Genomic DNA, 27,194 nt, shown 5'->3' with positions numbered 1-27,194 from the left:
TAGATAATTTTGTTTTAAATAGTATCTTGTTTCATGTGTGTGCAATAAGGCTAACACACTTTTGGAAAATATTTAACAGTATGACTGCTATTAAAAATGATTTTCAGGGCTCGGTGCCTATGGCTCAAGCAGCTTAGGTGCCAGCCACGTACACCTGAGCTGGCGGGTTCGAATCTAGCCCGGGACTGCCAAACAACAATGACAGCTGCAACCAAAAAAATAGCCGGGCATTGTGGCAGACGCCTGTAGTCCCAGCTACTTGGGAGGTAGAGGCAGGAGAATCGCTTGAGCCCAGGAGTTGGAGGTTGCCACAGCACTCTACCTAAGGTGACGGCTTGAGGCTCTGTCTCAAAAAAAAAAAATGATTTTTAGGGCCTGGCGCCTGTGGCTCAAGCAGCTAAGGTGCCAGCCACATACACCTGAGCTGGCAGATTTGAATCCAGCCTGGGCCCACCAAAGGACAATGACAGCTGCAACCAAAAAATAGTCGATCGTTGTGGCTGGCGCCTATAGTCCCAGCTACTTGGGAGGCAGAGGCAGGAGAATCGCTTGAGCCCAGGAGTTGGAGGTTGCCGTGAGCTTTGATGCCATAGCACTCTACCCAGGGTGATAGCTTGAGGCTCTGTCTCAAAGATTTTCAGCAGAGTCTAGAAGAATGGTAGATTTGTTCAAAAGTGCCACTAAAGGCTAGGTGTGGTGGTTCATGCCTGTGATCCCAGCACTTTGAGAGGCTGAGGCAGGTGAATTACTTGAGCCCATAAGTTTGAGACCAACCTGAACAAGAGTGAGACCCCATCTATACTAAAAATAGAAAAACTAACGAAATGTTGTGGTGGACACCTGTAGTCCTATCCACTTGTGAGGCTGAGGCAGAAGGATCACTTGAACCCAAGAGTTGGAGGTTGCTGTGAGCTATGATGTCACAGTACTCTACCTAGGGCAACGAGTGAGACTCTATCTTAAGAAATAAATAAAAAATAACACTAAAAAGGCTGAGGGTTGACACCCAACCTGCCATGGTAGAAAATGCTCTCAGTTGTCTGTGGACCCTACCTGAGTGAGGCTCTGTGGCAGGTGCGAGTGTCATTTAATGGTCCAGCCACCTACAGCCTGTTCCGTGTATTTTCTTTTTTTCTTTTTCTTTTTTTTTTTCTTTTCTTGCAGTTTTTGGCCAGGGCCGGGTTTGAAACCCCCACCACCGGTATATGGGGCTGGCGCCCTACTCCTTTGAGCCACAGGCGCCACCCCTGTTCCGTGTATTTTCTTAATAACATAATCCAGACTTGCCTGGATTTTCTCACCTGGTAACTCACTCAGTGGTTCAGAAACATTTGGAACAAATGAATGTCAGATCTTTGGGGTCCCCCACCAAAGTTTATATGCAGGAAGATACTGCTAATCATGTACTGATATTTTTCTTTGCTCTTGAGTTAACATAGGGCAACAAAGAGGTGGAATTGTTACTGAGAAATTTTAATGTTGTATGTTTTTCTTTTTTTTTAAAGAGAGATGAACGTCTTCAAGGGGAAACCCTGGATCAGCAGCTAGGCAGGGTCCTAGGAGAAGTGGCTCCCAGTATGTTCCTGTCATCCTTTTCTGAGACTGTAGCATTTTTCTTAGGTAATTATGCTTTAAATTCTCCCAATCCTATGGTTTGCTGAGCCTGGAAAAAGAAGGATCTGGTGTATCTGAATGTGCCTGTGTCCTTTTTGAAGCTTTATTCAGCAACTGGAAAGAATCAGTGAGTGGACCACAGAAGTCTTGGTGGCAGTATCTTGGGTATCATCTTGCTGGTAGCTTCCTTCTCGTGTTGTTTCAGGACAGTGTTGAGATTGGGGTTCAGGATGAGAGAGACCTGGAGAGCATACGGCCACCTCCCCCTTTTGGTGCCACAGCGAATACTGGTATTGGAGAGTTGACATCCTTGGGTAGCCGCGGAGTCCTCTACACAGAACTCTAAGCAGCAGTGCCTGAATCCCCAGGCTCCCCCTTGCTGTTGTGTTCATGGACAGTCTTTCTCCTATGAACACAGCTCATTGTGAAGCAGCCTTGTTAACGAGCAGAGGTTCTTGAACTTCCCTAGATACAAAGATCAGTGCCACTTTTGCTTCTTTCTTATGGAGAAATCAGCAAATAGACTCACTAGTGGGGCTGCCTGCCACATCTCTGAAGTGGAGGAGACTGGATTAGAATCACCCAGTCTGAAGAAGAAATACCATCCACAGGTCACAAACTGAAATGGCCTCAGGGCTGCCAGGGCGTCTTACCCAGGGCCTTCATAGCTGGCGGTCTTTCAACACAGACACAACCAACATGTTAGTCTTCATTTCCACAAGCAACGTGTTTGGAACCTTTGGCCCTTATGGTTCCTTTTGATGAATACAGATGCAAAAAGAAAAACAAAACTTTTTTTAACCTCCATCATAAGAAAACCAGCGCAAATGTGATGATAATAGCAGCTGAGTCTGTGCCTCAGGGTTGGAGTGACCTTGGTGGGACAATAGGACCTTTGGGGACTGTGGTTCCCAGAGTTTACACATCCTAAGAGGGCAGTGACACATGGCCAGGCTAGTGCTCCAAGGTCTGCTGTGGTTTGTTTTCCAAGTTGTGAATATAAATATAAAATATAAAATGTCGTTGTTAATTTTTGGCTACTTATTTTTAAAAGTTTTTTAATACTAAAGTGGGGTGAATATAGTGGGAGCCAAACAAGATATATCTGATTCATGAACTATCCGTTTGAGTTTCTGAGTCTTACCCTCATATGCTTGATCCCCATTTGGTTGTAAACTGCCTCTTACTGTAACTGCTGGGAGGCCGATATGTCAGTACAATAACAGATGATGGAAAACACTGTCCCTCTCAGAGTGAAGCACAGAAGGTACTGTGAGAAAGCCTATTATCAGTGGTTCTCAAATCTTACTGCACATCAATTTCCCTGAAAGGCTGAATCAGTAGAATTGGGTTGAATTCCCATCATACTGTGCTTAAGTAGGGTGGGGCTGGGCATTTTTAACGGAGTAGTCTGGTAATGACACCACTTTGGGAAGCACTGAGCCCACTGTTATTCTAGTCCCTGTATATATGGAAGCCTTGCAGAGCAGCCCTTTCTATAAATGGAGGTGACACAGTTCTTCTCCCCCTGGCAGGAGCACTGTCCGTGATGCCAGCTGTGCACACTTTCTCTCTGTTCGCTGGCCTGGCTGTCTTCATTGACTTCCTCCTGCAGATTACCTGTTTTGTGAGTTTCCTGGGATTAGACATTAAACGTCAAGAGGTAAATTGTTTCCAGGACTGTAATCTATTTGAGTGCAGAATCTAGATGAAGCAGCTGGAGGGTATATTCTGTAACCTTTTTTCCTCTTCACCCCAGAATAATCGGCTAGATATCCTTTGCTGCATCAGAGGCGCTGATGATGGAACAAGTGTGCAGGCCTCAGAGAGCTGGTTGTTTCGCTTCTTCAAAAACTCCTATTCTTCACTTCTGCTAAAGGACTGGATGCGACCAATTGTGGTATGTGCTTATCTGTGGTTTTTCTTTTTCTTTCCCCTAAAAGAGATTGTCACATGTCTAAGAAATCAGACAGCTTGAGGAGATTCTAACAAGTGTTAAATACATACAGAGGGTGCTGAAAAAATGTATACACATTTTAAGAAAGGAAAAAACTGTATTAAAATTGGAATACTCAGTATAACAAAAGATGAATTCAAGTCATGTCGAGTACCTCTTGTAATTGCAAAAGTTAAACATGACTTGAGAATTAGAAGTTCAGTATGGGGTGGCACCTGTGGCTCAGTGAGTAGGGCGCCGGCCCCATATACCGAGGGTGGCGGGTTCAAACCCAGCCCTGGCTGAACTGCAACCAAAAAATAGCCGGGCGTTATGGCGGGCGCCTGTAGTCCCAGCTGCTTGGGAGGCTGAGGCAAGAGAATCGCGGAAGCCCAAGAGCTGGAGGTTGCTGTGAGTCCTGCGACATCATGGCACTCTACTGAAGGCGGTAAAGTGAGACTCTGTCTCTACAAAAAAAAACGTTCAGTATGGTTTTTTCCTTATGGCATCCTCTGTGTATGTATGTATGTATGTATGTGTGTGTGTGTCTTTATGGACAGCCTGTATTTTTTTTTTTTTTTTTGCAAAAATGCAAAACACAGATACATGAACAATAGATGAAATGTTTTTATAGCCTGTTTTTGTCAACTAGTATAAGGAATTTTCGTTACATTTTTATTTTGAAATAATTCAATTCCCAGAAAGTTGCATAGGTAGTGCAGAGAGTACCCAGGCACTCTTCACTCGGATTTCTCTAGTAGTACATCTTGCGTAATCATAATAGCACAATATCAAAACTAGGCATTTGACATTAGCACAATGTACCTACAGTTATTTTATCATATGTGTGGATTCCTGTACCCACCACTGCAGTCAAGATACAGAATTGTCCCATCACCCCACAGAGCTCCTTTGTACTAATTACCCACTTCCCTCCCCAGGCCTAGTTTCTGGCAACCACAAGAGAGCTTTTTATAGCTTATATACCAATGTAGCCTATTCAATAGTGATAATTTATCACTTCTCTACTAGAAGAACATAAGTTAGTTTCAAGAATGGGTAAAAAGTAATAAAAAGTAATAATAATAAACATTTATTGAACACTTAGGTATTTTACTAAATCTGGATTATCGCTGGATTTTTTTCATTTAATCCATATGGATATCTGGTATAATTAGTCTCTGTTTCCCTGATGAGATAGAAGCTAGCAGAGGTTAAGTGACGTGTCCCAGCCTACTCATCTTGTGAGTGGCAATATCAGGATTGAACCCAGGAACTTGAACTCTGGGTATTGTAATCTCCACCACTGCCCCACACTTCCTGATGTCTTAGCATATTCTTTAAACATGCTTTTCAGTTTAGAAAACTGCTTTTTATGGGGCGGCACCTGTGGCTCAAAGGAGTAGGGTGCCAGCCCCATATGCTGGAGGTGGCCAGTTCAAAGCCAGCCCTTGCCAAAAACTGCAAAAAGAAAAAAAACAAACTGCTTTTTGTGTGTATTTAAGATTTCATTTCTGTTATTTGGCTCATTATTACAATAAGCAATCACTGTTCATAATTCACTTGTCATTCCAGATAGCAGTATTTGTGGGTGTTTTGTCATTCAGTGTCGCAGTCCTGAACAAAGTGGAAATTGGATTGGATCAATATCTGTCAATGCCAGACGTAAGATGCTTTTTAAACTCTTGCTTGCTGTCGATGAATACATTTCTCAAAGCATGCATGCAGGTGTTTCAAGCTAAAGCCTGCTACTGAGCATAAATGGTGACAGGTTCTCTAATGTCATGGGAATTGCCCCAAAACTCTGCCCATGTGGGCCACCTTGGCATTCTGGATGCTCAGACCTGTGGGGCACAGCCACAGACATGAGCAGCCAGTCCCATGAGGTGCCCTCCTGACTGTGGGACTAGCTTCTGCACCCTGGGGCCTGGGGGAAGACTGACTATGTCAGGAGCCAGAGTCCAGGCTGGGGGCATCTCGGCCAGGAGCCTCACAGCACCCTCTGAGCTCTCAGTGTGACCCTCGTCTTGCTTATTTACTGTCGGAGGGTTCACACTCCCTCCTGCTCTTTGTCTTTCAGGACTCGTATGTGGTAGATTACTTCAAATCCATCAGTCAGTACCTGCACGCAGGGCCGCCAGTGTACTTTGTCCTGGAGGAAGGGCACGACTACACTTCTCTGCAGGGGCAGAACATGGTGTGCGGTGGCATGGGCTGCAACAACAACTCCCTGGTGCAGCAGCTATTTAACGCGGCTCAGCTGGACAGCTAGTCAGTACCACCTCATCGTCTGGAACTTCAGCTGAAGCAGCTAGAAAGGGCTCTTGGCCAGGGAGTCAGATTGGGCCCGACAACATTCTTGGAAAAATTACTTTTGTTCGATTTTTTTTTTTTTTCTTTTTTGAGACGAGTCTTACTCTCTCTTCCTGGGTAGAGTGCTGTGGTGTCACAGCTCACAGTAACCTCGAACTCTTGGGTTCAAACAATCTTCTTGTCTCAGCCTCCCAAGTAGCAGGACCTACAGGCACCTGCCACAACTGGCTAGATTTTTCTATTTTCAGTAGAGACAGGGTCTCCCTCTTGCTCAGAACTGGTCTCAAACTCCTGAGCTCAGGCAGTCCACCTACTTCTGCCTTCCAAAAGGCTAGGATTACAGGCATGAGCCACCATGCCAGACCTATTCAAAATGTTTGTTAAATCTAGTTCTATGTGTGGCTCAAGCAGCTAAGGCACCAGCCACATACAACTGAGCTGGTGGGTTTGAATCCAGCCTGGGCCCGCCAAACAACAATGACGGCTGCAACCAAAAAATAGCTGGGCATTGTGGCAGACGCCTGTAGTCCCAGCTGCTTGGGAGACGGAGGCAGGAGAATCACTTGAGCCCAGGAGTTGGAGGTTGCTGTGAGCTGTGATGTCACAGCACTCTACCCAGGGCAAAAGCTTGAGGCTCTGTCTCAAAAAAAAATCTAGCTCTATGTTAGCAAAATAAAGGACTAATTTTCCACTTAATACTTTGAAGGCTTTATTCATAAGTGCTAGTGTAGTTTTTCTTTGGGCTGGTAGCAATGCAAAAATGTAGAAAAGAAAGTTAGGTTTCAAGGGAAAGTACTGAATCTAAAGACTTCCTCCCCGTGAAGCAAGTCAGTAATTCTTTTTCTCTTTCTCTCTAGTACTCGAATAGGCTTTGCTCCCTCGTCCTGGATCGACGATTATTTTGACTGGGTGAAGCCTCAGTCGTCTTGCTGTAGGGTCTACAATACCACAGAGCAGTTCTGCAATGCGTCAGGTGTTTCATCTCCTTGTCCAAATCTTTACTTTTTAATGACAGATACTGACATTATCATCTAAAAACCCTTTGTGTTTTGTAATTTGTACCTATTCCTATGCCTTTGCCATTGTCCTTTTCCTCAGTCATTCGCTCTGAGACATGTCACATGTTCCTGTCTCAGGCAGCCCCATTCCGGGCACAGGCTGAATAAGGTCCATGTCTGAGGACTCTGGTTTCTCATACTGTTGTGCCTACACTGATAGCTTCTCAGGAAATCCACTTGAGAAAAAAAATGTTGTCTAGTCTGCCTTAAGAGGAAAACAGCATTTCCAATTTACTAAATTTTTTTTTTTTTTTTTTGAGACAGAGTCTCACTATGTTGCCCTCGGTAGAGTGCTGTGGCATCATCGCTCACAGCAACCTCGAACTCTTGAGCTCAAGGGATTCTCTTGCCTCAGCCTCCCACGTAGCTGGGACTACAGGTGCCTGCTACAATACCGGCTATTTTTTTGTTGCAGGTGTTTAGCTAGCCTGGGCCAGGTTCAAACCCACCACCCTCGGTGTATATGGCTGGTGCTGTAACCACTATGCTATGGGTGCCGATCCCCGATTTACTAAATTATGAAAGTTACATGTGGCTGAAGCTTTTGAATTAGGGCAAAGATTCAGGAAAGCAATTTCCCTCATTATCAGCATTCTGAAATGTTTTCCAAAAATTATGTTGGTACTCAGATTAAAAAAAATTTTTTTTTTTTTAAGAAAAAGTAAAAAAATATGTAGCAACCCATTCTTCTAACAGTTGTCCCCGTGTCCGTGTTTCTGCTAGTGGTTGACCCTGCCTGCGTCCGCTGCAGGCCTCTAACTCCAGAGGGCAAACAGAGGCCTCTGGGTGAAGACTTCATGAGATTCCTGCCCATGTTCCTTGCTGATAACCCCAACCCCAAGTGTGGCAAAGGGTAAGTGCTGGTGAGCCATTTCAGATAAGCATCCACTTCCAATTTAATTGGCAGTAGAAAACTAGGAGAGGACTAGGGTAAAAACAGTTGTATGAGAAAGTCCTTTTGTGAAGGCAGAGTAAAGAAAACGCCTCGCAGGTTTCAGCTGATTCCATCTTAGGCTGGGCATTGTTCCCTGTTCTTCTGTTATCCCATCTTGGACATATGAGTGGATACAGACACACGTGCACATCACTAGGGGAGCTGAGGGAGAGGACGGACACGCTGGTGACTGGGAACATGAGAGAACTTTGGTCTGTTCACCGTGCGAGGGTGCAGGGTGCAGTGCCTTGGCTTTGCTAATGCTGACCCAGGTGAAGGTTTCAATTCTTTAAGCCCCAGGCAGGCAGCCAGTACCCACAGAAACCAAACATCTGGCCCAGAAATAGTGAAGATGACTACAAGTTTCTGGGGGATGATTTGGAAACTCTTGTAGGCAGAAAATGAGTATCCAACGTATGTTAGGAAAACGCTGGACATAACTGTTTTTCATAATACAAATGAGTCAGTCATACCAGTTAATCATGTATATTGTGTCTGTGTTTTGGGATCCAAAACACAACTACCTCTAAAAATACAGTAGAAACGAGCCTTGCAGCTTGGTTTACTTGCAGACTAAATGCTTTGACTTACATAAAACAAATTGAAGTGGATTCGTTTTCATGAAGGTGACAACCACCATCTCAGGGGAGCCTCCCATGTATGCCAGGGACCTCACTGACACCATCTCATTTATCACAGCCTGTGAGTAGGTGGAGGTGTGCTCATTTGCAGATGGAGGAGCTGAAGCTCAGATTAGGGAACTTTGGTCGGGGCTACAGGGGTGCATTTGACTCTAGGGCCCTTACCCCTTCCTGCCTTCTGTTACACAACAGAACTGAGTAAACTCTATACTTGATCACAAGCCAACCCAGATAGAGAAATAATAGCAGCTATGTATCACAGAAACCCATGCAACAAAGGAAAGCCAGTCTGGGAGAGAATAAGCTAAACCTTCCCCATTCCTTTATTGGGAGGCCTTCATCATCCCTCAGTGTACTCTGGCCCTGACCTCTGTGATTCTCTTAGCCTTGTATGCTCAGATTCCACCAGTATTTGGCAAGGCATGGCCTTTCTGACACCCACTGCCTCTTTCAGGGGACACGCTGCTTACAGTTCAGCAGTTAACATCCTTGGCAATGACACTGGGGTTGGAGCCACATACTTCATGACCTACCACACCGTGCTTCAGACCTCTGCCGACTTTATTGACGCAATGAAAAAAGCCCGACTTATAGCCAGTAACATCACCGAAACCATGGGCATCAACGGCAGTAGTTACCGGGTGTTCCCGTACAGGTAACGCCTGGACTTTATAAACCAGGGTTTACAGGGAAGGGCCTGCACCTGGGGGCTCGCCTGTGCGTGCTGATCCTCAGCTTTGGTTCTGACACCTGTTCTTCCTGAGCACACGTGAAATATATCAAGGGAAAAGGCACAGAAGGGTGAGGATTTTTGAGCCCTTGCCAAGGTCGGAGGGTCGGAGACACAGAACTTGGTGTCTGTGATACTTCGTGGCCTGCTGGAGACCACTTTAAAATAGCACCAGGGCAGGCGGGTGGGGAGAGCAGGCTGAGTGAACAGGCTGGGTGATGTTCTTGGCCAGCAGCTGACTAGTATATCCAGCTGCTGATTATGGATGGTGCTTTTATGTAAACTTTCATATTGGGCTTTTTCTTCCTGGCAAGAAAAGTATTACATGTGAATTATCAAATTTGGAAACTATACAAAGATAGAAGAAACAAGTGATTTCTTTTGGGTTTTTTTTTCTCCCCCACCATGATCTCAGTTAAGGAAAGACAGCCTGTTTGTCTTCAGACCTTCTCAGAGTAGGTGTCCTAATTCCCAGGAAGACCTGGCTAACTTTGCCAAAAAATAAATAAAAGGCATTTTCTTCTCAGGCCATGTGGAAACATAGTTCTCAGGATAATTCAGCATTTTTTTCCCCCCCAAAATGCTGTGGTATACTCTCTGTAAATGTCTGTAAAAAATAGCACAGATTGGACTTAACAGAAATCTTATATAAAACTTAACAATTTGAGTCATCAGGCCCTCCTCTGGGTAGTCAGTTCAGCAGTTAACATCCTTGGCAATGACACTGGGGTTGGAGCCACATACTCCACCAGAGATCCAGTTGAATTACGTTAGATGAGTCCTGCAAACAGCCCCAGAGGTTTCCGGCAAGGGTGGCTGTCAGGGTGGTCACAGCTTTGCAGTAGCAGCAAGATGAACAGCGGCCCCCAGAAGTGAGAACAAGCTTTAACAGGTCTCCCCCCTCCTCTCCAGCGTGTTTTATGTCTTCTACGAACAGTACCTGACGATTATTGATGACACGATCTTCAACCTCGGCGTGTCCCTGGGAGCAGTATTTCTGGTGGCTGTGGTTCTCCTAGGCTGCGAGCTGTGGTCTGCGGTCCTCATGTGTGCCACCATTGCCATGGTCTTGGTCAACATGTTTGGAGTTATGTGGCTCTGGGGCATCAGTCTGAACGCGGTGTCCTTGGTCAACCTGGTGATGGTGAGTCCTCACCCACTCTCAAGTTGTCTCCCCTGTGTCACCTGAGTGAATTGTTTCTTGGACTCCACACAAACCCTAAAATGGGAGTAAAATACCAAGTCTGGCTCTTGTTCGTGGTGTACATAGAGATGGGGGACAAGCACTAGGTGGAGTCAGGATGGGACATGAAGGAAGGCATTGAGAGGGACATCTGGGAGCAGAAGCACATTGAGGGTAATTTCAATTCAGTTTATTTTCTCTTGTCCCTTGCAGCTGTGCTGGTGTGATTCCCAGGCTTTAGGTGGCATGGTAGTGAGGCCTATGATAATGGAAATAGGATTTCGTGGCCTAGCTTGTTAATTTGTTATTCTGTAATTATTCTGAAGGGACTGCAAAAGCACGTAGCCTCATGTCAGCAAGATGTTTATGTTTTATGTAGAAAATTGTAAGCCCCCCACTCCTTGGGGCTCTTCTGAATTCTGGTGATTCTGAATAGTCTGGAAGGTATGAGCATGCCAGATGGTATTCATGGAAAATAGAGACAGTGTACCTGTCCTTTTATACGTGAACCCTGCTTCAGGGACTGGACAGTGAGGTCCCAAGTTAAGTTCCTGGTACAATGTAGGGGCCTCGTATTCTAAGTCAAAGGGGATGCTTGGGGCTTGTGCAGCACCAGGGTGCCCTAGTAACCCCTCTTCCTGGCAGAGGGGTGGCTGCTTAGGATTTCCAGCAGGAAGAGAAACCTCAAGGCAGCATTTTATTTCAGAGCTGTGGCATCTCCGTGGAGTTCTGCAGCCACATCACCAGAGCGTTCACAGTGAGCACGAAAGGAAGCCGTGTGGCCCGCGCAGAAGAGGCACTCGCCCACATGGGCAGCTCTGTGAGTACCCTGAGTGGGCATGGCAGAAATGGACGTGGAGTCCCTGTTCAGTGATGCAGACTTCCCCTCCTTCCACACACGGCGGCTCCTGAGGATTACAGCTTGCAGGCAATTCCTGAAATTGCCATGTTTGTGCCTGTTGCTGTGACTCCTTTTTAGGTAGCAGTATTTTCCTGGAAGCAGGAAAATAACACAAAAGTTAGACCTGAGAGAGCTAGAGGTTTTTTTTTTTTTTAATGATTCAAGGATTTATTAAGTCATACATGCAAAACAGTGCTAATTGAATTAGCAAAAGATCAATGTAAAAACATTCCACAATTCTGCAACTGTCAATTTAAAAATTTTTGTTCTAGTGGTTGAAAGGTCCAACATTGTATTCTTGCCATAGTTAAGTTGTACAGAACGTTGTTAGCACTAGCACAGTTTACAGAGCCTCACATACTCAAGTAACATTGTCAGGCAAAGCAATTACAGGAAGCATGTGTCCGTGTGGGTGAGGTAGATAGGGGCAGTTTAGTCAAGTGACAGTTAGTAATCTGACATTAGGAAGGCTCAAAGTTTAAGAATATCTAAAATATTTTTTAAACTATAAAGCTGCAACACATGATTTTTACACCTAGATACTAGAAAACTAAGAAAAGCACTTATTAGCTCTGATTAACATGAAAACAGGAAAGCAGTTTTACTAATCTACAAAAAAACTAATGCAGTATTAGAAAGATTTATAATACAAGGAGGCACATTGCTCATTAACAAGGAATTCTATAGAAAAACACTAAGCAACTAAGAGAATAATCAGTTCAAAGATGAATTAAATGCCCAATTTTGAGAGGGATGGCAAGTGTAAGACAGGAAAATCTTAAGAAAACACTGATAATACCAACTTTATCATCTGCATTTAAAAGAAATTAACCTTTTAAATTTGTACCTGTGACACTTTTATTCAGTTTATTTCTTGTATAATGTAGTGTAAATTAATCCCTACTTCTTATTTTGTCAAAATACTGTCTTCATCCTTTGATCATGTTAAATGTTTTACACACTCCACCCAGCACACCCACAACTAAGAGCAGAATACTTCATTAGAGGAAAAACGTGAGTAAAGAGTTCTGTTCAAACTCAGCAAAAGCTGATCAACTATCTTTTTTAAAAATTCACTATGAAATCAAAAAGACTGATCCAAAGAGGTGTTATACCCATTCCATTATGATATACAGTACAATGTTATGTGTTGAATGTGGGCTGATAAATTATTGATGCATTAAATGGCAACATTTCCTTAAAGAGGCTGACTTGCTTTACATATCTGAAAACTACTTAGAAAGTGTATACATCTCCTAATTTCAGTCTTCTTTTTTTTTTTTTAATTTCAGTCTTCTTAAAGACAAAGGTCTTTAAACAGTTTAGTGCTTAGTGTTCATAGTGCAACAATGCAACTTAGTTCAGAAGGTATTTTGGCAACTCTTATTCTGAGCAAGAACAAGGGCTTTACAAAAAATAAGTCTTTAAGAAGGCTTGCTATTTTAGGGCTAAATTTTAATAAAATGTGAGTCTAAACTCTTACATTTAGAACAAACAAAACTTTAAAATTACTGATTGGTTCAAAATGGTTTTATGGAAAAATTAATCTGTAACAAAAACTTGGCATTCAGTGCAAAGGCTCCACCATTTTTTGAGCAAAGCGTGCAAAGGTTCCAAGGGACAGGACCAAAAACAAGGGACTCAGACGTTTACAACAGCAGGCATTTTCTATTCCTCTTCTTGACCGGTGGTGGATAGAGAACTGCTCGGATAGCTTCATCAAACACTGTCTTGAGGCCCCGCTGTGTGAAAGCCGAGCACTCCAGGTATTTTATAGCACCAATCTCTTTAGCCATGGCTAAACCCTGTGGATAGGTGATAGGAGTCAGCTTCTTCTCTTTCAGCTTCTCAATCATGTCTTTATCATCCCTAAGATCAAGTTTAGTTCCCACAAGGATGATGGGAGTATTGGGACAATGGTGTTGCACTTCTGGATACCACTTTGCACGGACATTTTCAAATGATGCAGGACTCACAAGGGAAAAACAAATTAAGAATACATCTGTTTGTGGATAGGATAGAGGGCGTAATCTGTCATAATCTTCTTGTCCAGCTGTATCCCATAAGCCCAGATTCTCCAGTTTTCCATCTGCCATAACATTGGCAGAATAATTGTCAAAGACAGTAGGGATATATTCTCCAGGAAATGCATTGGTTGTATAACTGATCAGTTGGCAAGTTTTACCCACAGCTCCGTCTCTGACCACCACATACTTGATGGCCTGCATCTGGGCCGTTCGCTGGGTTGCGGCGGCGGCCGGAGGCCTCGGAGTGAGCAAAGGCACTGCTGCTGACGGCCAGGTGGTAGATGCTGGAGCCGCTGTCCACGCTGCCTCGCGCCCCGCGCACTGGAAGCCAAAGGCCAGCCGAGCTGGAGGGTTTTCTTTCCTATTCGTAATACAGCCAGTGCAGTTTGTCAGAAAGCAAGGGAGCCTCCAGTACTGGAACCCAGGATATAATCTGTGGTCATGCCTGGAGAGTCTTCTTGAGAGTGAAACTGAACTTTTGTTTTATAACAGTTTTAGATAATGTTACTTCAGTTTAGAGACATACTGTTTCTGCAAAATACACAGCTTTTATACTCCACCCCATAAAGTAACAGGTAAAAGTTTGGGATGAAATATAGTGCGACTTTTCAGTCACTCTGTAAGCTAGGGCTCAGTTCCCTGTTTAGACCAGTGATTTCAACTGTGTGCCTCAGAGCTTTTATTATTTTTTTTTTTTTTTTTTTTTGAGACAGTCTCACTATGTCACCCTAGGTAGATTGCAGTAGGGTCACAGCTCACAGCAATCTCCAACTCTTGGGCTTAAGCTCTTCTCTTGCCTCAGCCTCCCAAGTAGCTAGGACTACAGGCGCCTGCCACAACACTCGGCTATTTTTTGTTGTTGTTGGAGTTGTTTAGCTGGCCTGGGCCAGGTTCAAACCCGCCACCCGCAGTGTATGTGGCTGGCGCCATAACCACTGTGCTACGGGCACCAAGCCATGCCTCAGAGTTTTTATAGAGTACATTGTTTTCGAAAGAAGTTCAAAGCATAGTTAAGTATAGTTTAACTTTTTTATTTTTGATAAATATAATTTAAGTGTGCTGTGGAAGTTTAACTATAGGTTCAAGTGCACCATAGATAGAAAAGGTTGAAAAACACCACTTTAACCCTCATATTAAGAAAGCCCTGTATGAGGATGCATTTGATTATAATAGGTTGATGAAAGTGGTTCCTCACACTGTCTCTCCTCCCCTAGGTCTTCAGTGGAATCACACTTACAAAGTTTGGAGGGATTGTGGTGTTGGCCTTTGCCAAATCTCAAATTTTCCAGATATTTTACTTCAGGATGTATTTAGCTATGGTGTTACTGGGAGCCACCCACGGATTAGTGTTTCTTCCTGTCTTGCTCAGTTACATAGGTAAGTTCTTACCATAAAAGAAGGGCCTGGGAAGCAGCGTGAGGCTGCAGGACAATCACTCCAGGAGGCGGTCCTGTCAGGCTGCTCCTGCTACTGACCTACGTGATAAATCATACTGAGGAAAGTATTTCTGAGAGGAAGAATCCTATCCAGGACCTTCATGATCCTTGGAATGACTTCATTAGTAAACTGCTCACATTTTTTCTGGAGGCTGATGTGCCCGCTTCACAAAGGCCTGAAGTCAGCCCTGGGATGGAGCCGAGCAGCAGCAAGCCCAATGCTCCCCCTGCAGCTGAGGGAGGAGGGGGCACATGGCAGTCAGCCCTGGGATGGAGCCGAGCAGCAGCAAGCCCAATGCTCCCCCTGCAGCTGAGGGAGGAGGGGGCACATGGCAGTCAGCCCTGGGATGGAGCCGAGCAGCAGCAAGCCCAATGCTCCCCCTGCAGCTGAGGGAGGAGGGGGCACATGGCAGTCAACCCTGGGATGGAGCCGAGCAGCAGGCCCAATGCTCCCCCTGCAGCTGAGGGAGGAGGGGGCACATGGGCAGTCAGGTCACACACCAGCTGTGGTGGGGGACAGTTTGCTGTTTCCTCCATGTGCTTTTTTTTTTTTTAATGGTAGAATTATCCCATGAAACCATCTGGACTTGATTTCTTTTTTTTTTTTTTTTTTTATGAAAACCATTTACTGATGACTTTATTAAGCAATGTATAGAAAGCTTGGCCAATATAACTTGTCCTGAAAAAGGGGGGATATTTCTAAAATCTCTTTTGTCTCACCAGACTATAGTCAGGTAAATTGAAGAAATTGGAAAATCTATTGAAAGAAATTTGGAGAGTAAAAATACTATTTTTAAATTTTACACTTTGGCGATAGCACTGACCCTATAAATGTGGCTCAACTTGCCATTTCTATAGAGGTACTGTTGACAAATATAATGCCACTGAAGAAATGGCTTCTATAGTGCCATTAAAAGATATAACTAAATCAAGAGATTTATATGAAGCCATAAACAGTATGTTGAAGCGATTTTCTTTGTCCATCTTCAGCATATCTGGTAATTGTTACTGGTGGTGGGTAAAAGACTTGTAAAATTAATGGACGATGATGCAGTTACTGCCCCAAACTCACATTTGATGAAGTATCTTTGCATTTTACATTGAGAAAATTTAAAAATTGATAACATCATGCAAATCATAATCAAGATTGTGAATTTCATAAGGCCAAGGGGTTGAATCATCACCAATTCCAGGAATTCCTTAAAGGTATTGATGCTATGGCAACACCATTTATTTTTTGAAAGTAACATGGTTAAGTCATGGCCAAATGTTGAAAAGATTTTATGATTTGTGATGTGTTACCAAGTTGTTTTTTTTATTATTAAATCATAGCTGTGTGCATTAATGCGATCATGGGGCACCATACACTGGTTTTATAGACCGTTTGACACATTTTCATCACACTGGTTAACATAGCCTTCCTGGCATTTTCTTAGTTATTGTGTTAAGACGTTTATATTCTACATTTACTAAGTTTCACATGTACCCTTGTAAGATGCACCGCAGGTGTAATCCCAACTTGGTGACTTCTTTTCTGGGAATTCTAAAATTAAGAATTCCAATTTTTTTTTTTTTTTGAGACAGAGTCCCTTTGTTGCCCTCCGTAAAGTACTGTGACATCATAGCTCACAGCAACCTCAAACTCTTGGGCTTAAATGATTCTCTTGCCTCAGCCTCCCAAGTAGCTGAGACTACAGGCACCTGCCACAATACCTGGCTATTTTTGTTGTTTAGCAGGCCCCAGTTGAGTTTGAACCTGCCAGCTTCAGTACATGTGGCTGGCGCCCTAACCAAGCAAAACGCTGCCTCTGCTGCTGACCTCTTCTTGAGGGTGTCCTTAAGATCTTTCTACTTCAGCTTACACAAAGACCCATGGTTGAAAGAACAGTCTTAACTCACTGGATTTATAGTTCTGTAACTAAGTTGAAACACTGAAAAGATTTAGAAAATGAGGGGCTTTCTTCATATCTGGGGGATCTAGTTTTATTATCCATTTATCCAAAGAAATAATAATTTGTTTTATCTCTCATAGGACCATCAATAAATAAAGCCAAAAGTTGTGCCACTGAGGATCGATACAAAGGTACGGAGCGAGAGCGGCTCCTGAATTTTTAGCCGCTCACAGGGTTTGGTGACTGAGTGTGTCTAAGGGTCAGTTGGGCGCTGGCTGGCAGCTGCACTGTCGAGGCTCAGTTGGACACCGGATGTTCCCAAACATCAGGCTATTCGACACCAGCAGCTTTTAAACTCAGGAATGACATGTGACTTGTAAGGCAGCAGTGCTACATCTGAAGGCAACCCAGGGACACTAAACCTCTCCCAACTTCTTCAGGAAAGAAACCTCATTCTTGTGCGAGTGGAAGGTGATGGAGGCTATGATGGCTGATCATGATCTGCTCACCGACACTTTTGAAAGGCCAATCACATACTGTCGCCTTTTTTAGGAGTAACTTTTGGGGATGTCGTAGATACACTTTATATATTATAACATTTTATAGTTTAATTAAAGAGCTTTATTAATGCAATAAATTAACTTTGTACATTTTTTTTTTTTTTTTTGAGACAGAGCCTCAAGCTGTTGCCCTGGATAGAGTGCATATTTTTATATATATAAAAAAAAAAAACTAGCAAGTGATTTCAGAATGTAGTGGGCCTCATTAGAGCTTGGTCTCCAAAAACCTGCTTGAAAAAAGCAACATGTTCTTCACAGTGTTCACCTAAAAAGGAAAACAGATTTAATCACTAGTTAGACGTGGCCTGAAAAGAGAAGAAAATAAAAGAATACAGTTCATAGATGTGTATATGGGTTTAACTTTTTAAATAAAATACTGTTTTCCTAAGTTTATGGATTGCCCTTTTCTATTGCAAAACTGACACCTTCACAACCCCTAGCAAGTCATCATCTGCCAGAGACACAAGTACAAAAACTAGATGGGAGTGATTATAATCTGTCATCATGGCAAGTTTGACCCTTCAAGGATCAAACTTGAATTTGAGGGGAGTTCTACCCCTTCCTCATCCTAAAGAAAAAGATACTATTTGGAGATGAGGAGGATTAGCTAGTGTTTCCTGCCTAAACCACGATCATTACTCTAAAATGCTGGGCCACTAAAAACCCTTAGGAACCATTTGGCTTCCTATTCCTGACTCTTCAAAAGGGATATTCCAAGATCAGCTGTCAGATACAGGCTGTGTCAAGTCTGCCTGAACTGGGTCCTGAATGTCTTTGGACCCAAAATGCACCTCTACTTTGAATTCAGGGCGTAACTCCATCAGCATACAGATTTCCCTCTGCTGCAGCCAGTGGGCTCAGGGCTAGGTGGGCTGCTAGGAAATTTTGTTTACAGAAAATCTACCCCATAGCAGGGCGTTGTGGTGGACACGTAGTCCCAGCTGCTCGGGAGGCTGAGGCAAGAGAATCACATAAGCCCAAGAGCTGGAGGTTGCTGTGAGCTGTGTGATGCCACGGCACTCTGCTGAGGGCAGTAAAGTGAGACTCTGCCTCTACAAAAAAAAAAAAAAAAAGAAAAGCTACCCCAGGAGCATTCCTTGCTTGCAAGATGCCAGTGTACTCTTGCTACTGTTTTGAGTCTGCTTTGCTACTGTACGCTCACCTGGTGTGAAATTAGGACTCCCTCGCAAACGCTGGTTTCGCTGTTCAAAAAACCGGAATATAGTATAGAAAAGCATATTGTCTTCGGTCTGCTTTGCAGCATCTAAAAATTTTCGTGCTGAAATATTGTCGTGGCCACCAATGCCCCGGATAAACCTTAAGGCAGCTAACACTTGGTGTTTGGAAAGAAGAACTTCTACTATTTCATCATTTGCTGTCGAAAGCCGCTAGAAGTAAGGGAGAGAGAAGTCCAGGTAAAGGAGAGCAACAGAACAGAAAGTTACGTAGCCTCAAAGTCTGCCTATGCGTTACCTTCAGCATGTCCAGGGACAGCTGATGAGCAGGCGGATAAAAACTCTCCAGGGATAAGAGCAGACATGCCTGAAAGACAAATTTCCAGACTGGCTTCAGCTGGAAGGTTACAATTTAAGTTTCTAGCCATGACAAAAGTAAAAATCCAACAGTGCATACCAAAGGCTTGGAGTCGCTGAGGACGTGGTACTGCAGGAACTGGTGCAGTGTGTAGAAGAGGTTGTGCTGGACGAGGGTCTTGATGACCAGCTCGTGTAAGTAATGCTGAGGATGGGGGGAAAGGAGAGAACGTTTCCAAAGCGCGCGACAACAGAGCAGAGCTGAGGGCTGCAGCTATTCTAACTGACGGGCAAAAGTTTCAGTCATTAGAAGAGGTTTCACCACACATATGAGAGAACCCAACTTAGGACACTGAAGTCTGACTCATGAGCTCATCTTTAGGGAATGTAGGAAAGTGCCTCAACATTCTGAGTCAGCTCTGCAGGCCCTTTTAGCATAGGAAGGAGTCATGTAAGTTAGATACTGATGGTGCTTTTGTTTTGTTTTTTGTTTGTTTGTTTTTTCAGTTTTTGGCTGGGGCTGGGTTTGAACCCACCACCTCCGGCATATGGGGCCGGCGCCCCACCCCTCTGAGCCACAGGCGCCACCCCGCTGATGGTGCTTTTGTTAAAAAAAAAAAAATACTCCTCTAAGTTGGGATGACAAAAGCTGATTTGAAGATACCTGTACTGCAATCTGAAACTGGTTAAGAGAGCGAATATACTCCATCAGCACAGCTATCACAAATTTGTGAGGCATCTCCTACAGGGAAAAGGAGTGGTTTTATGAGTATCAGTTGCAAAAGGGGCTACCTATAACCCCTCCGCTATCTGCCCCCTCCCTTGTGCCACATTAAAATGGCCCACTGCTAAAATGTTCTGCTGCTTCTGCGCAAAGCCCTCCAGAACCCTGTCAGTGATTACTATTTAGACCAGAGGGTCAGAAGCCAAACTACCAGTGGCAGGTCCTCACCCAAGGAAACACCAGGATTCAAATCACATTGTGAGGTCTCCTAATTTTCCACAACTGCCTTCTTTTGGGCACTCTTAAGTTCAGAAGAGGCAGAGAAGCCACAGCCCACCTTCTTTTCCACAAAGGGTGACAGCACATGGGTATACACGTCTGACTGGTCCAGCACGGCCTGGGTCCGCACCGGCCTCTTGAGAAGCGGGTTGCTCCGGCTCTGCCCTGCTTCTGCTGCCTGAAATAGGAAGCCACAGACTATGATCGGAGTTCTCTTCCAGAAGAACGTGCTGGTCATTCACCCCAGAGGCTGAATTCCTAGATGTAGGCCTAAGATGCGAATAGAAGGCACTTATTGGATGACTCAGATAAAACTATTCATCCTGCGCTGGCTGGGGAAGAGTTCAGGAAATCATCATGAAAATATTCCACGTTCATGGTCAATGGAACTAAAAAAGCATAAATCACAGTTTCTCTTAAGACACATCATTCTTTTCTTAACCTCTTATAATTTGTTAACTCCCTAATTTTCTTAATTCTGGACTATGTGGTATTTGTTATCTAGTAAAAAAAAAAAAAAATGGCTTGCTGCATCCTTGTTTTAGGAAGTCCTGACCCTAGCTTGTGAATGAATCTGTATGGATTTTTTTTTTTTTTTTGAGACACAGTCTCGCTATTTGCTTTTGGTAGAGTGCTGTAGCATCACAGCTCACAGCAACCTCGAACTCTTGGGCTTAAGCCATTCTCTCACTTCAGTCTCCCAAGTAGCTGGGACTACAGGTGCCTGCCTACAATACCTGGCTTTTTTTGTTGTAGTTGTTGTTGTTTAGCAGACCCAGGCCAGGTTTGAACCCACCAGCCCCGGGTATATGTGGCTGGCGCCCTAACAACTGAGTGCAAGTGCTGAGCCATCCGGATTTCTATAAGCCAATGTGCCCCAAATACTCCTGAATAGGAGAGACCTTGACTATTTGAGCTAATGATTTAAAGCAGTGTAGACCCATGCAGATTCTGTAGTAGCTGTGGTGTGTACCTGAGAACCCGCCTTTCTAAGCAACGCCAGGTGCTGCTCGTGTCGCTGCTCAGTGGCCCACACTTAAGCAGTGAGGGTTCCTCAGCCCAGTGGACACAACATGGGAAAGCTTGGAAGCTACAGTCTGGGATCAGAACTGCTGAGTCCCACAGTGCAGGTCTAGATGGGCCCAGCCATCCTTCCTGTCCGACAGATGATGGATGGGCACGCTCCCCAGGCAGTTGGCCTTCTCAGGTAGCCTGCTTCAGACCTATCCTGTAACAACTAAAGGAGTGGAGTGCTGGGATTTTTGTTGCTCAAAACCACTTCCATAGGGCAGCGCCTGTGGCTCAGTGAGGAGGGCACCAGCCCTATATATACCAAGGGTGGCGAGTTCAAACCTGGCTCTGGCCACACTGCAACAACAAAAGAAAATAGCTGCCGGGCTTTGTGGTGGGTGCCTATAGGCCCAGCTGCTTGAGAGGCTGAGGCAAGAGAATCACCTAAGCCCAAGAGCTGGAGGTTGTTGTTAGCTGTGATGCCATGGCACTCACAGCTTGATGCTCTGTCTCAAAAAAAAAAAAAAAAAAACAAAAAAATGGTGAAGGCATTAAGTGAGATGCAGCCTGAAGCTCAGGGGAGGCAGAAACTGGATTTACTACCACTCACCACTGCCCCCCTGCCCTCTGGCAGCCAGGACATCTCTGTGACTGAAGTTCTTCCATCCTAAGTTTGCATTCTAATTACTTATACTTAGTAAGCAGCAGGGAGGGCACAGGAAGGGAAGGCGACCTCCCCGTGTACCCCCATGACTCACCGCTGTGTAACTCTGCTCAGCGTCCAGGTACTTCTTATACTCGTGGTTGAGTTTGTCAAACACAGTGGCTATCACCGGCAGCGTTGATCTGTCTGCCTCACTTAACACTGTGAAGGACACAACCACCACGCCCATCAGACCAGCGCCGTGTCGTTTCCAGAATGTCCACAAGTTGCTACGATAACAATGACTCTAGTCTCAAGAGGTTACCAACACAAACATACCTTTAACAGGCATTCAAAGAAATGATATATTTTTTCTTTTTTTTTTTTTCAGTTTTTGGCTGAGGCTGGGTTGGAACCCACCACCTCCAGCATGTGGGGCTGGCGCCCTACTCCTTGAGCCACAGGTGCCACCCAAGAAATGAAAGATTTTAAGACCTGACCCCCAGAAAGCATTCATGCCCCTCTGTGGTTAGTATTAAAAAAAAAAAAAAAATCCCAGCTATGGCAGATGCCAATGAGAGAGTCTTAAATACCTAGGCAGTGAGACTCCGATTCTGGAAGACGCTTGTGACGGTGACCTGCTAGCCTCACGGGTGCCCATGCATGTCTGCTTTCACCTGGAGCCACATTTATTAGTCTCCTCACAGCTCTAACTACAAAGTCTTTATTTTTTTTTTTGAGACAGGGTCTTGGTCTGTCACCCTGTCTGGAACTCCTGGGCTCAAGCAACCCTCCTGCCTCACCTTTCAGAACAGCGGCCACTACAGGTGTGCACCACCACGCCTGGCTAACTTTTATCTTTTATAAAGAGACAGGTCTCACTCTGTTGCCCAGGCTGGCTGAACCCTTGGCCTCAAGTGATCCTCCCACCTTGGCTTCCCAAAGTGCCACAGTTGCCAAGCCTGACCTCTACAAATCATTTTCCTATTTAGCAGCCTTTCTATGGGGTGAAATAATCCATCCTTCACATAATGAACAAGGCTATAAGTTAAAGACAAGGCATAAAAATGTGCCGCAACCCCAAGAAACTGGGCAGCACATGCCTAATTCTAGAGCCAGAGCAATGAGGACAGACTCCCCGACTCACTCTGCGAGCACACAGACAGGGCGGCCGTCTTGCACTCCTTTCTCTGCAGGAGAAAATCCATCAGCCGTCCTTTGTCTGGCAGGAGCTTTACTATGGGCTCCAGTTTCACCTGGAGGTTCCAGAGGTAACCTGAATTGTAAGAGGCAACAAACTTAGTGCGAGGCAAACCGGCTTAAGAGCCCCCAAAGTGCTTCCCCTAAACATCTGCGGAGAGACTGCAAAGTACAATTAATGCCTTTCCTTCCCCTCCAAAGCACAGCCAGCACACCCAGGCAGAAGGACGGTCTCTGCGGCCTGGTGGGCTCCTTGCAGCAAGTAGCCTTTCTGCCTAAACAGAGGGGCAACAAGTCCTTAATTCCAAGTGGTACTTTCTCCCACACCTAGTTCCCTATTAACGTCTAATGCAGCGGTTCTCAGCCTGTGGGTTGTGACCCACAGGAACTGTATTAAAAGGCCTTGGCATTAGGAAGGTTGACACTGGACTGTAATGGTTTCTACCATAAAGCAGAAAAAGCATCAGTTTAAGTCCTACCACTTTGGTTTCTCCTATATTGGCTGATGAGACCAGAAGCTTGTAAGAGGCTCTCAAGCGGACTTTGTAATTTGTTCATTTATCAATCCATGAACGTGCTGAACACCCGCTCTGCCTGGCAGGCAGAGGCTGCTGCAGTCTTTCTCAATTGGGGTTCCGTGGGAGAATGAAGCACTACATAAAAAATGGCCGGAGTGACCTCAGTTCTCGCAAGGCAGGTAAGAGCTGGCACCGTTGTAGATGTGTAAGGGAGAAGTGAATTCACTATGCACAGGGGATACCTGTGCCATTAGGGCTGATTCTTGAGAATCCCAAAGGGTAAGACAGAAAATTCATAGACGATTAAAGACTAAGACAGCAAGTTCTCTAATAAGATACTAGGTGAGAACCCAGGAAGAGACAACTGACAGGCTGAGGGCGGTTTCCCCAGCAAGGTGAGAGGAAGGCAAGCGCCTCTGGACACACAGCAGGAAAGAGTGCAGCTCTCGGCGGAGGCTGGTGGGAGAGAAGCAGGGGCCACCGCCAGGTGGGCTCGCAGCAAGGGGAGGGCCCTCCTCAGTCATGCTTTAATCACAAAACCTAACGTGTGCTCACGATAAAATGACACACAGTAGGGAACTGAGTATAAAGTGAAAATCCCTTTTCCAAGGCTGCAGGGAAAGGTCATTTCTCCAAGATTTACCTTGAAAACATCACTGGCCATGACTATAACCAAAAGTCAACGAGCACGATTTCCTAACAGGACGACTGTCCCCTGACCTACCTTGACTTGCACTGATAATGATGTCAGGTTGAAAGACAATCCAGGATGAAGAATCTACACATTATAGGAAATTCCAAACCAGCAAAGAATGAAAACAAAAGGCAAACCCAGTTTCCATTAGCATCTGCCCCACTCCCTGTGCTAAGGCCACTCTAGATGCCAGGCCCCTGGGAAGGCTCTCACCGCCCCGGGTAGGGCTTCAGGGCCACCCTGTGAAGAAGGAGCCAGTACTTTTCCTTTTGTGCACAGCACCAAGGCCTTTGTAAAGGATACAGAGTTTGCAGGGAACTGGAGACTGGCTGGTCACAGCAGCTGGACCTACAAATCGAGAAAATTGTGACAATGTAGTCAGAAAATGCTGTATAGGCTAGCCCTCGAGATGCAACAGTCAATGCTTCTTAATGCCGTCAACATACGCTAACTCGACCCTAATTCAGTCAGGAAAAAGTAAACTGTCACGTTTCAGTAATAACATATGTTGGGGCGGGGGGGGTCCAGAATAATCCATGGAAATCTCTCCAGGGAGAGAGTATGCCAAAGCTTCATTCACACTGGTTTGGTTTTTTTGTCTTACCACAGACGACTCATCAGCATTTACACACAAACATTAAAGAGCCGAGAAATTTACCTGGATGATTCAAAATCAAATGCCCAGATAATTCACTGAGAATGTTTCGAATAAAAGTGGTTTATAGCTTAATTATCTAAATAATTAGCTCGATTATCCATTGCACAAAGCAGATCCAGGCACAAAGAGCTCGCCGGGGAAGCAGACTTCATGTGATAGGGCCCTGAACAACCAGCTACCCTGTTCTTGTGCCGTGTGGGCAGCCCTGTCAGCTAGACATGACCACCAGTTCTGTTCCCACTACCCAGGTACAATCAAAAGTCCGGTTTCAATCAGCTGGTTGGAAAGGTGGTCACTGTGAACAGACCACAGGAAGAAAGACATAGAGTGCTTTGGACATAGAGTGGGGTCTGGCTGAGCGAGCACACAGCTCTGGCTGCCTAGCGAGTTCATGTGTACGTTCCGCATGAGAGCTTTAGTCTTTAAAGCTCCCCCCAGCTGGGCATGGTGGCTCACCCTGTAATCCCAGCATCGTGGGGCAAGTGAGGCAGGAGAATTGGTTGAGGCAACATAGGGAGAACATGTCTCTACAAAAAAGTTATAAAGCAGCAGGTGCGGTGGTGCACATCTGTAGTTCTACATACGTGGGTGGCTGAGGTGGGAGGATTGCTTGAGCCCAAGGGTTAGAGGCTGAGGTGATCTATGATTGCACCTCTGCACTCCAGCCTGGGTGACATAGAGAGACTCTTTTAAAAAAAAAAAGCCCCTAGATGACCCAAATGTGCAGCAGAGTGAGAAGTACTGCTCTAACAGGCCAGAAACAGAAAGGAAAGGATGGCCGATTATTCCTTAAATTCCTCGTTACTTCTTTCAAACAGCCCATTGCATCCCCGAGTGCGCCCCGCATCCCTGAGCGGCAGCACCAGGTGGGCAAGACGCACAGATGCAGCAAGCTGGCCAGGTGCTCGGACCCGCAGGAGACACGAGACGGGAGCCGCTAGCCTCAGACAGCGCTTCACCAGCCGCACTTCCCAGACCCACGCAGACTCGCTGGCCTGTGCAATTCCTCGGGTTGATGTTTGCCCCCAGACTATTATTTGACCAGACCTAGCATTTGTTTTCCTCTCATTTGCCAATTAGGACCTGCCTCCCTTCTCACTGGCCCTGTACAACTGGAACAGAGTGGAGAATTCTAGTCGTCTTCCCCCAATCCGTCAGCAGTAACTTTCATCCCAATCAGGCAACAGACTCAAGACCATCACTTGACACAACCCATTCTTTTAATGCTAACACGAACAAGGGGAAAGGAAGGAGCTGGAAAGAACACAAAAGGTCCAGGACCTAAATGTGAGAACCAGCAACTTCCTCCCCATCTCTGCCAGAGAGGTCTGAAGCTTCCAGCTGATCCAGCAGGACCAGGCATGCTGGACCTGGGCTGGGGAGTGCTCTTGCTAAACCACCAGCTGGACGGAGCCCAATCCTTTATCTTTTATGTGACGAGTACAGGAAATCCTGACTGTAGGCTGTGCTGACCCACCAAATGCCATCTGACAGGTATTTCTTTTATTTTTTTTAGAAACAAACTCTCTTGTGGCCTAGGCTAGAGTACAGTAGCATCATCACAGCTCACAGCAACCTCAAAATCATGGGCTCAAGTGATCCTCCTGCCTCAGCCTCCTAAGTACCTGAGACTTCAGGCATATACCACCACACCTAAGTTTTTATCATCTTTCGTAAAAAAAAAAAACAGTAAATGGTCTTGCTATGTTGCCTAGGATGGTCTCAAACTCCTGACCTCAAGTGACTTAAGAAAATGTTAAGGGCTTAGTAAATATTAAAAAATTTTTCAGCTTAAGTGTATAACCACAACTCGCCATTTTTAAAGCTCAGGGAAAAGAAATCATTCTATTTTCTTCAAAAGGAGATTAATTTATCTTACAAAATGCTTTTCACAACACAATTTTAGCTTACAGGATCAGCAGGAATTGTATTTTTTTAAAAAACAGACGAAATGACCCTTCACCAAAATCTCTTTAGTCTCACTACCATTTACTTTTTTGTTTTGGGAGTACAGTGGTGTAATCATAGGTCACTGGAGCCCTGAACTCCTGGGCTCAAGCAATTCTCCTGCCTCAGCCGCCTGAGTGGTTGGGACTGAAGGTGCCACATCTAGCTAATTTTTTTACTTTTTACAAGGATCTTGCTGTGTTGCCCAGGCTGATCTGGAATGCCCAGGCTCCTAAGTGCTGGGATTATAGATATGAGCCACCACACCCAGCCACCTCCTTCCATTTTTCTTATCTTTTTTTTTTTTTTTTTTAAGAGACAAGAGTCTCACTTTGTTGCCCTCAGTAGAGTGCCGTGGTGTCACAGCTTACAGCAAGCTCCAACTCTTGGGCTTAGGTGATTCTCTTGCCTCAGTCTCCCGAGTAGTTGGGACTACAGGCACTCGCCACAACACCTGGGTATTTTTTGTTGTTGTTGTTGCAGTTTGGCCAGGGCTGGGTTTGAACCCACCACCCTCGGCATATGGGGCCGGCGCCCTACCCGCTGAGCCACAGGCGCCGCCCCAACACCTGGGTATTTTTTGTTGCAGTTTGGCTGGGGCCAGGTTTGAACCTGCCACCCTCGGTATATGGGATTGGCACCCTACTCACTGAGCCACAGGCACCGCCCCCTCCTTCCATTTTTAATGTGACTCCCACAGATCATGGCAAGAACACAGCCACGTGGCTAAACAGCAGCAGAGAACCCTCTAGAGAATCCCACT

The 27,194-nt window shown here is 45.1% G+C and overlaps 3 protein-coding genes across 6 annotated transcripts in view; 1 reads left to right on the top strand and 2 right to left on the bottom strand.

The window, feature by feature from the left end:
* Positions 1-16,940, top strand: part of NPC1 (NPC intracellular cholesterol transporter 1) — a 52,413-nt gene extending 35,473 nt beyond the window's left edge. For all 4 annotated transcript variants that reach the window (XM_053571676.1, XM_053571677.1, XM_053571674.1 and 1 more), the window contains 12 exons: positions 1,506-1,620; positions 3,150-3,277; positions 3,374-3,514; positions 5,126-5,215; positions 5,631-5,821; positions 6,721-6,836; positions 7,645-7,774; positions 8,951-9,151; positions 10,139-10,370; positions 11,116-11,229; positions 14,552-14,714; positions 16,806-16,940. In XM_053571676.1, coding sequence (XP_053427651.1) covers positions 1,506-1,620; positions 3,150-3,277; positions 3,374-3,514; positions 5,126-5,215; positions 5,631-5,821; positions 6,721-6,836; positions 7,645-7,774; positions 8,951-9,151; positions 10,139-10,370; positions 11,116-11,229; positions 14,552-14,714; positions 16,806-16,888 — 1,704 coding nt within the window. In that variant the 3' untranslated portion in view covers positions 16,889-16,940. The remainder of the gene's footprint in view (positions 1-1,505; positions 1,621-3,149; positions 3,278-3,373; positions 3,515-5,125; positions 5,216-5,630; positions 5,822-6,720; positions 6,837-7,644; positions 7,775-8,950; positions 9,152-10,138; positions 10,371-11,115; positions 11,230-14,551; positions 14,715-16,805) is intronic.
* LOC128571867 (ras-related C3 botulinum toxin substrate 1-like) lies at positions 11,412-14,545 on the bottom strand. Its single transcript, XM_053571687.1, has one exon. It carries the CDS (start codon positions 13,536-13,538, stop codon positions 12,960-12,962), a length of 579 nt encoding a protein of 192 aa, XP_053427662.1. The 5' UTR covers positions 13,539-14,545; the 3' UTR covers positions 11,412-12,959.
* Positions 16,941-17,349: 409 nt separating the features above from the next.
* The window catches only part of RMC1 (regulator of MON1-CCZ1), a 63,593-nt gene continuing 53,748 nt past the window's right edge, over positions 17,350-27,194 (bottom strand). The window contains exons 12-21 of the mRNA XM_053571679.1: positions 24,130-24,174; positions 23,857-23,910; positions 22,562-22,690; positions 21,530-21,636; positions 19,819-19,938; positions 19,422-19,499; positions 18,858-18,962; positions 18,699-18,767; positions 18,388-18,613; positions 17,350-17,490 (exon numbers count right to left, since the gene is read on the bottom strand). Coding sequence (XP_053427654.1) covers positions 17,411-17,490; positions 18,388-18,613; positions 18,699-18,767; positions 18,858-18,962; positions 19,422-19,499; positions 19,819-19,938; positions 21,530-21,636; positions 22,562-22,690; positions 23,857-23,910; positions 24,130-24,174 — 1,013 coding nt within the window. The 3' untranslated portion in view covers positions 17,350-17,410. The remainder of the gene's footprint in view (positions 17,491-18,387; positions 18,614-18,698; positions 18,768-18,857; positions 18,963-19,421; positions 19,500-19,818; positions 19,939-21,529; positions 21,637-22,561; positions 22,691-23,856; positions 23,911-24,129; positions 24,175-27,194) is intronic.

The sequence above is a fragment of the Nycticebus coucang genome, chromosome 19, assembly GCF_027406575.1.
Source record: "Nycticebus coucang isolate mNycCou1 chromosome 19, mNycCou1.pri, whole genome shotgun sequence".
Taxonomy (NCBI): Eukaryota; Metazoa; Chordata; class Mammalia; order Primates; family Lorisidae; genus Nycticebus; species Nycticebus coucang.
The sequence above is the reverse complement of the archived record's forward strand: the minus strand, read 5'-3'. Positions and strand labels throughout refer to the sequence as shown.

What these genes read in the sequence shown, in the direction of transcription:
- LOC128571867 (XM_053571687.1), bottom strand. Translation starts at nt 13,538, where the DNA reads ATGCAGGCCATCAAGTATGTGGTGGTCAGAGACGGAGCTGTGGGTAAA.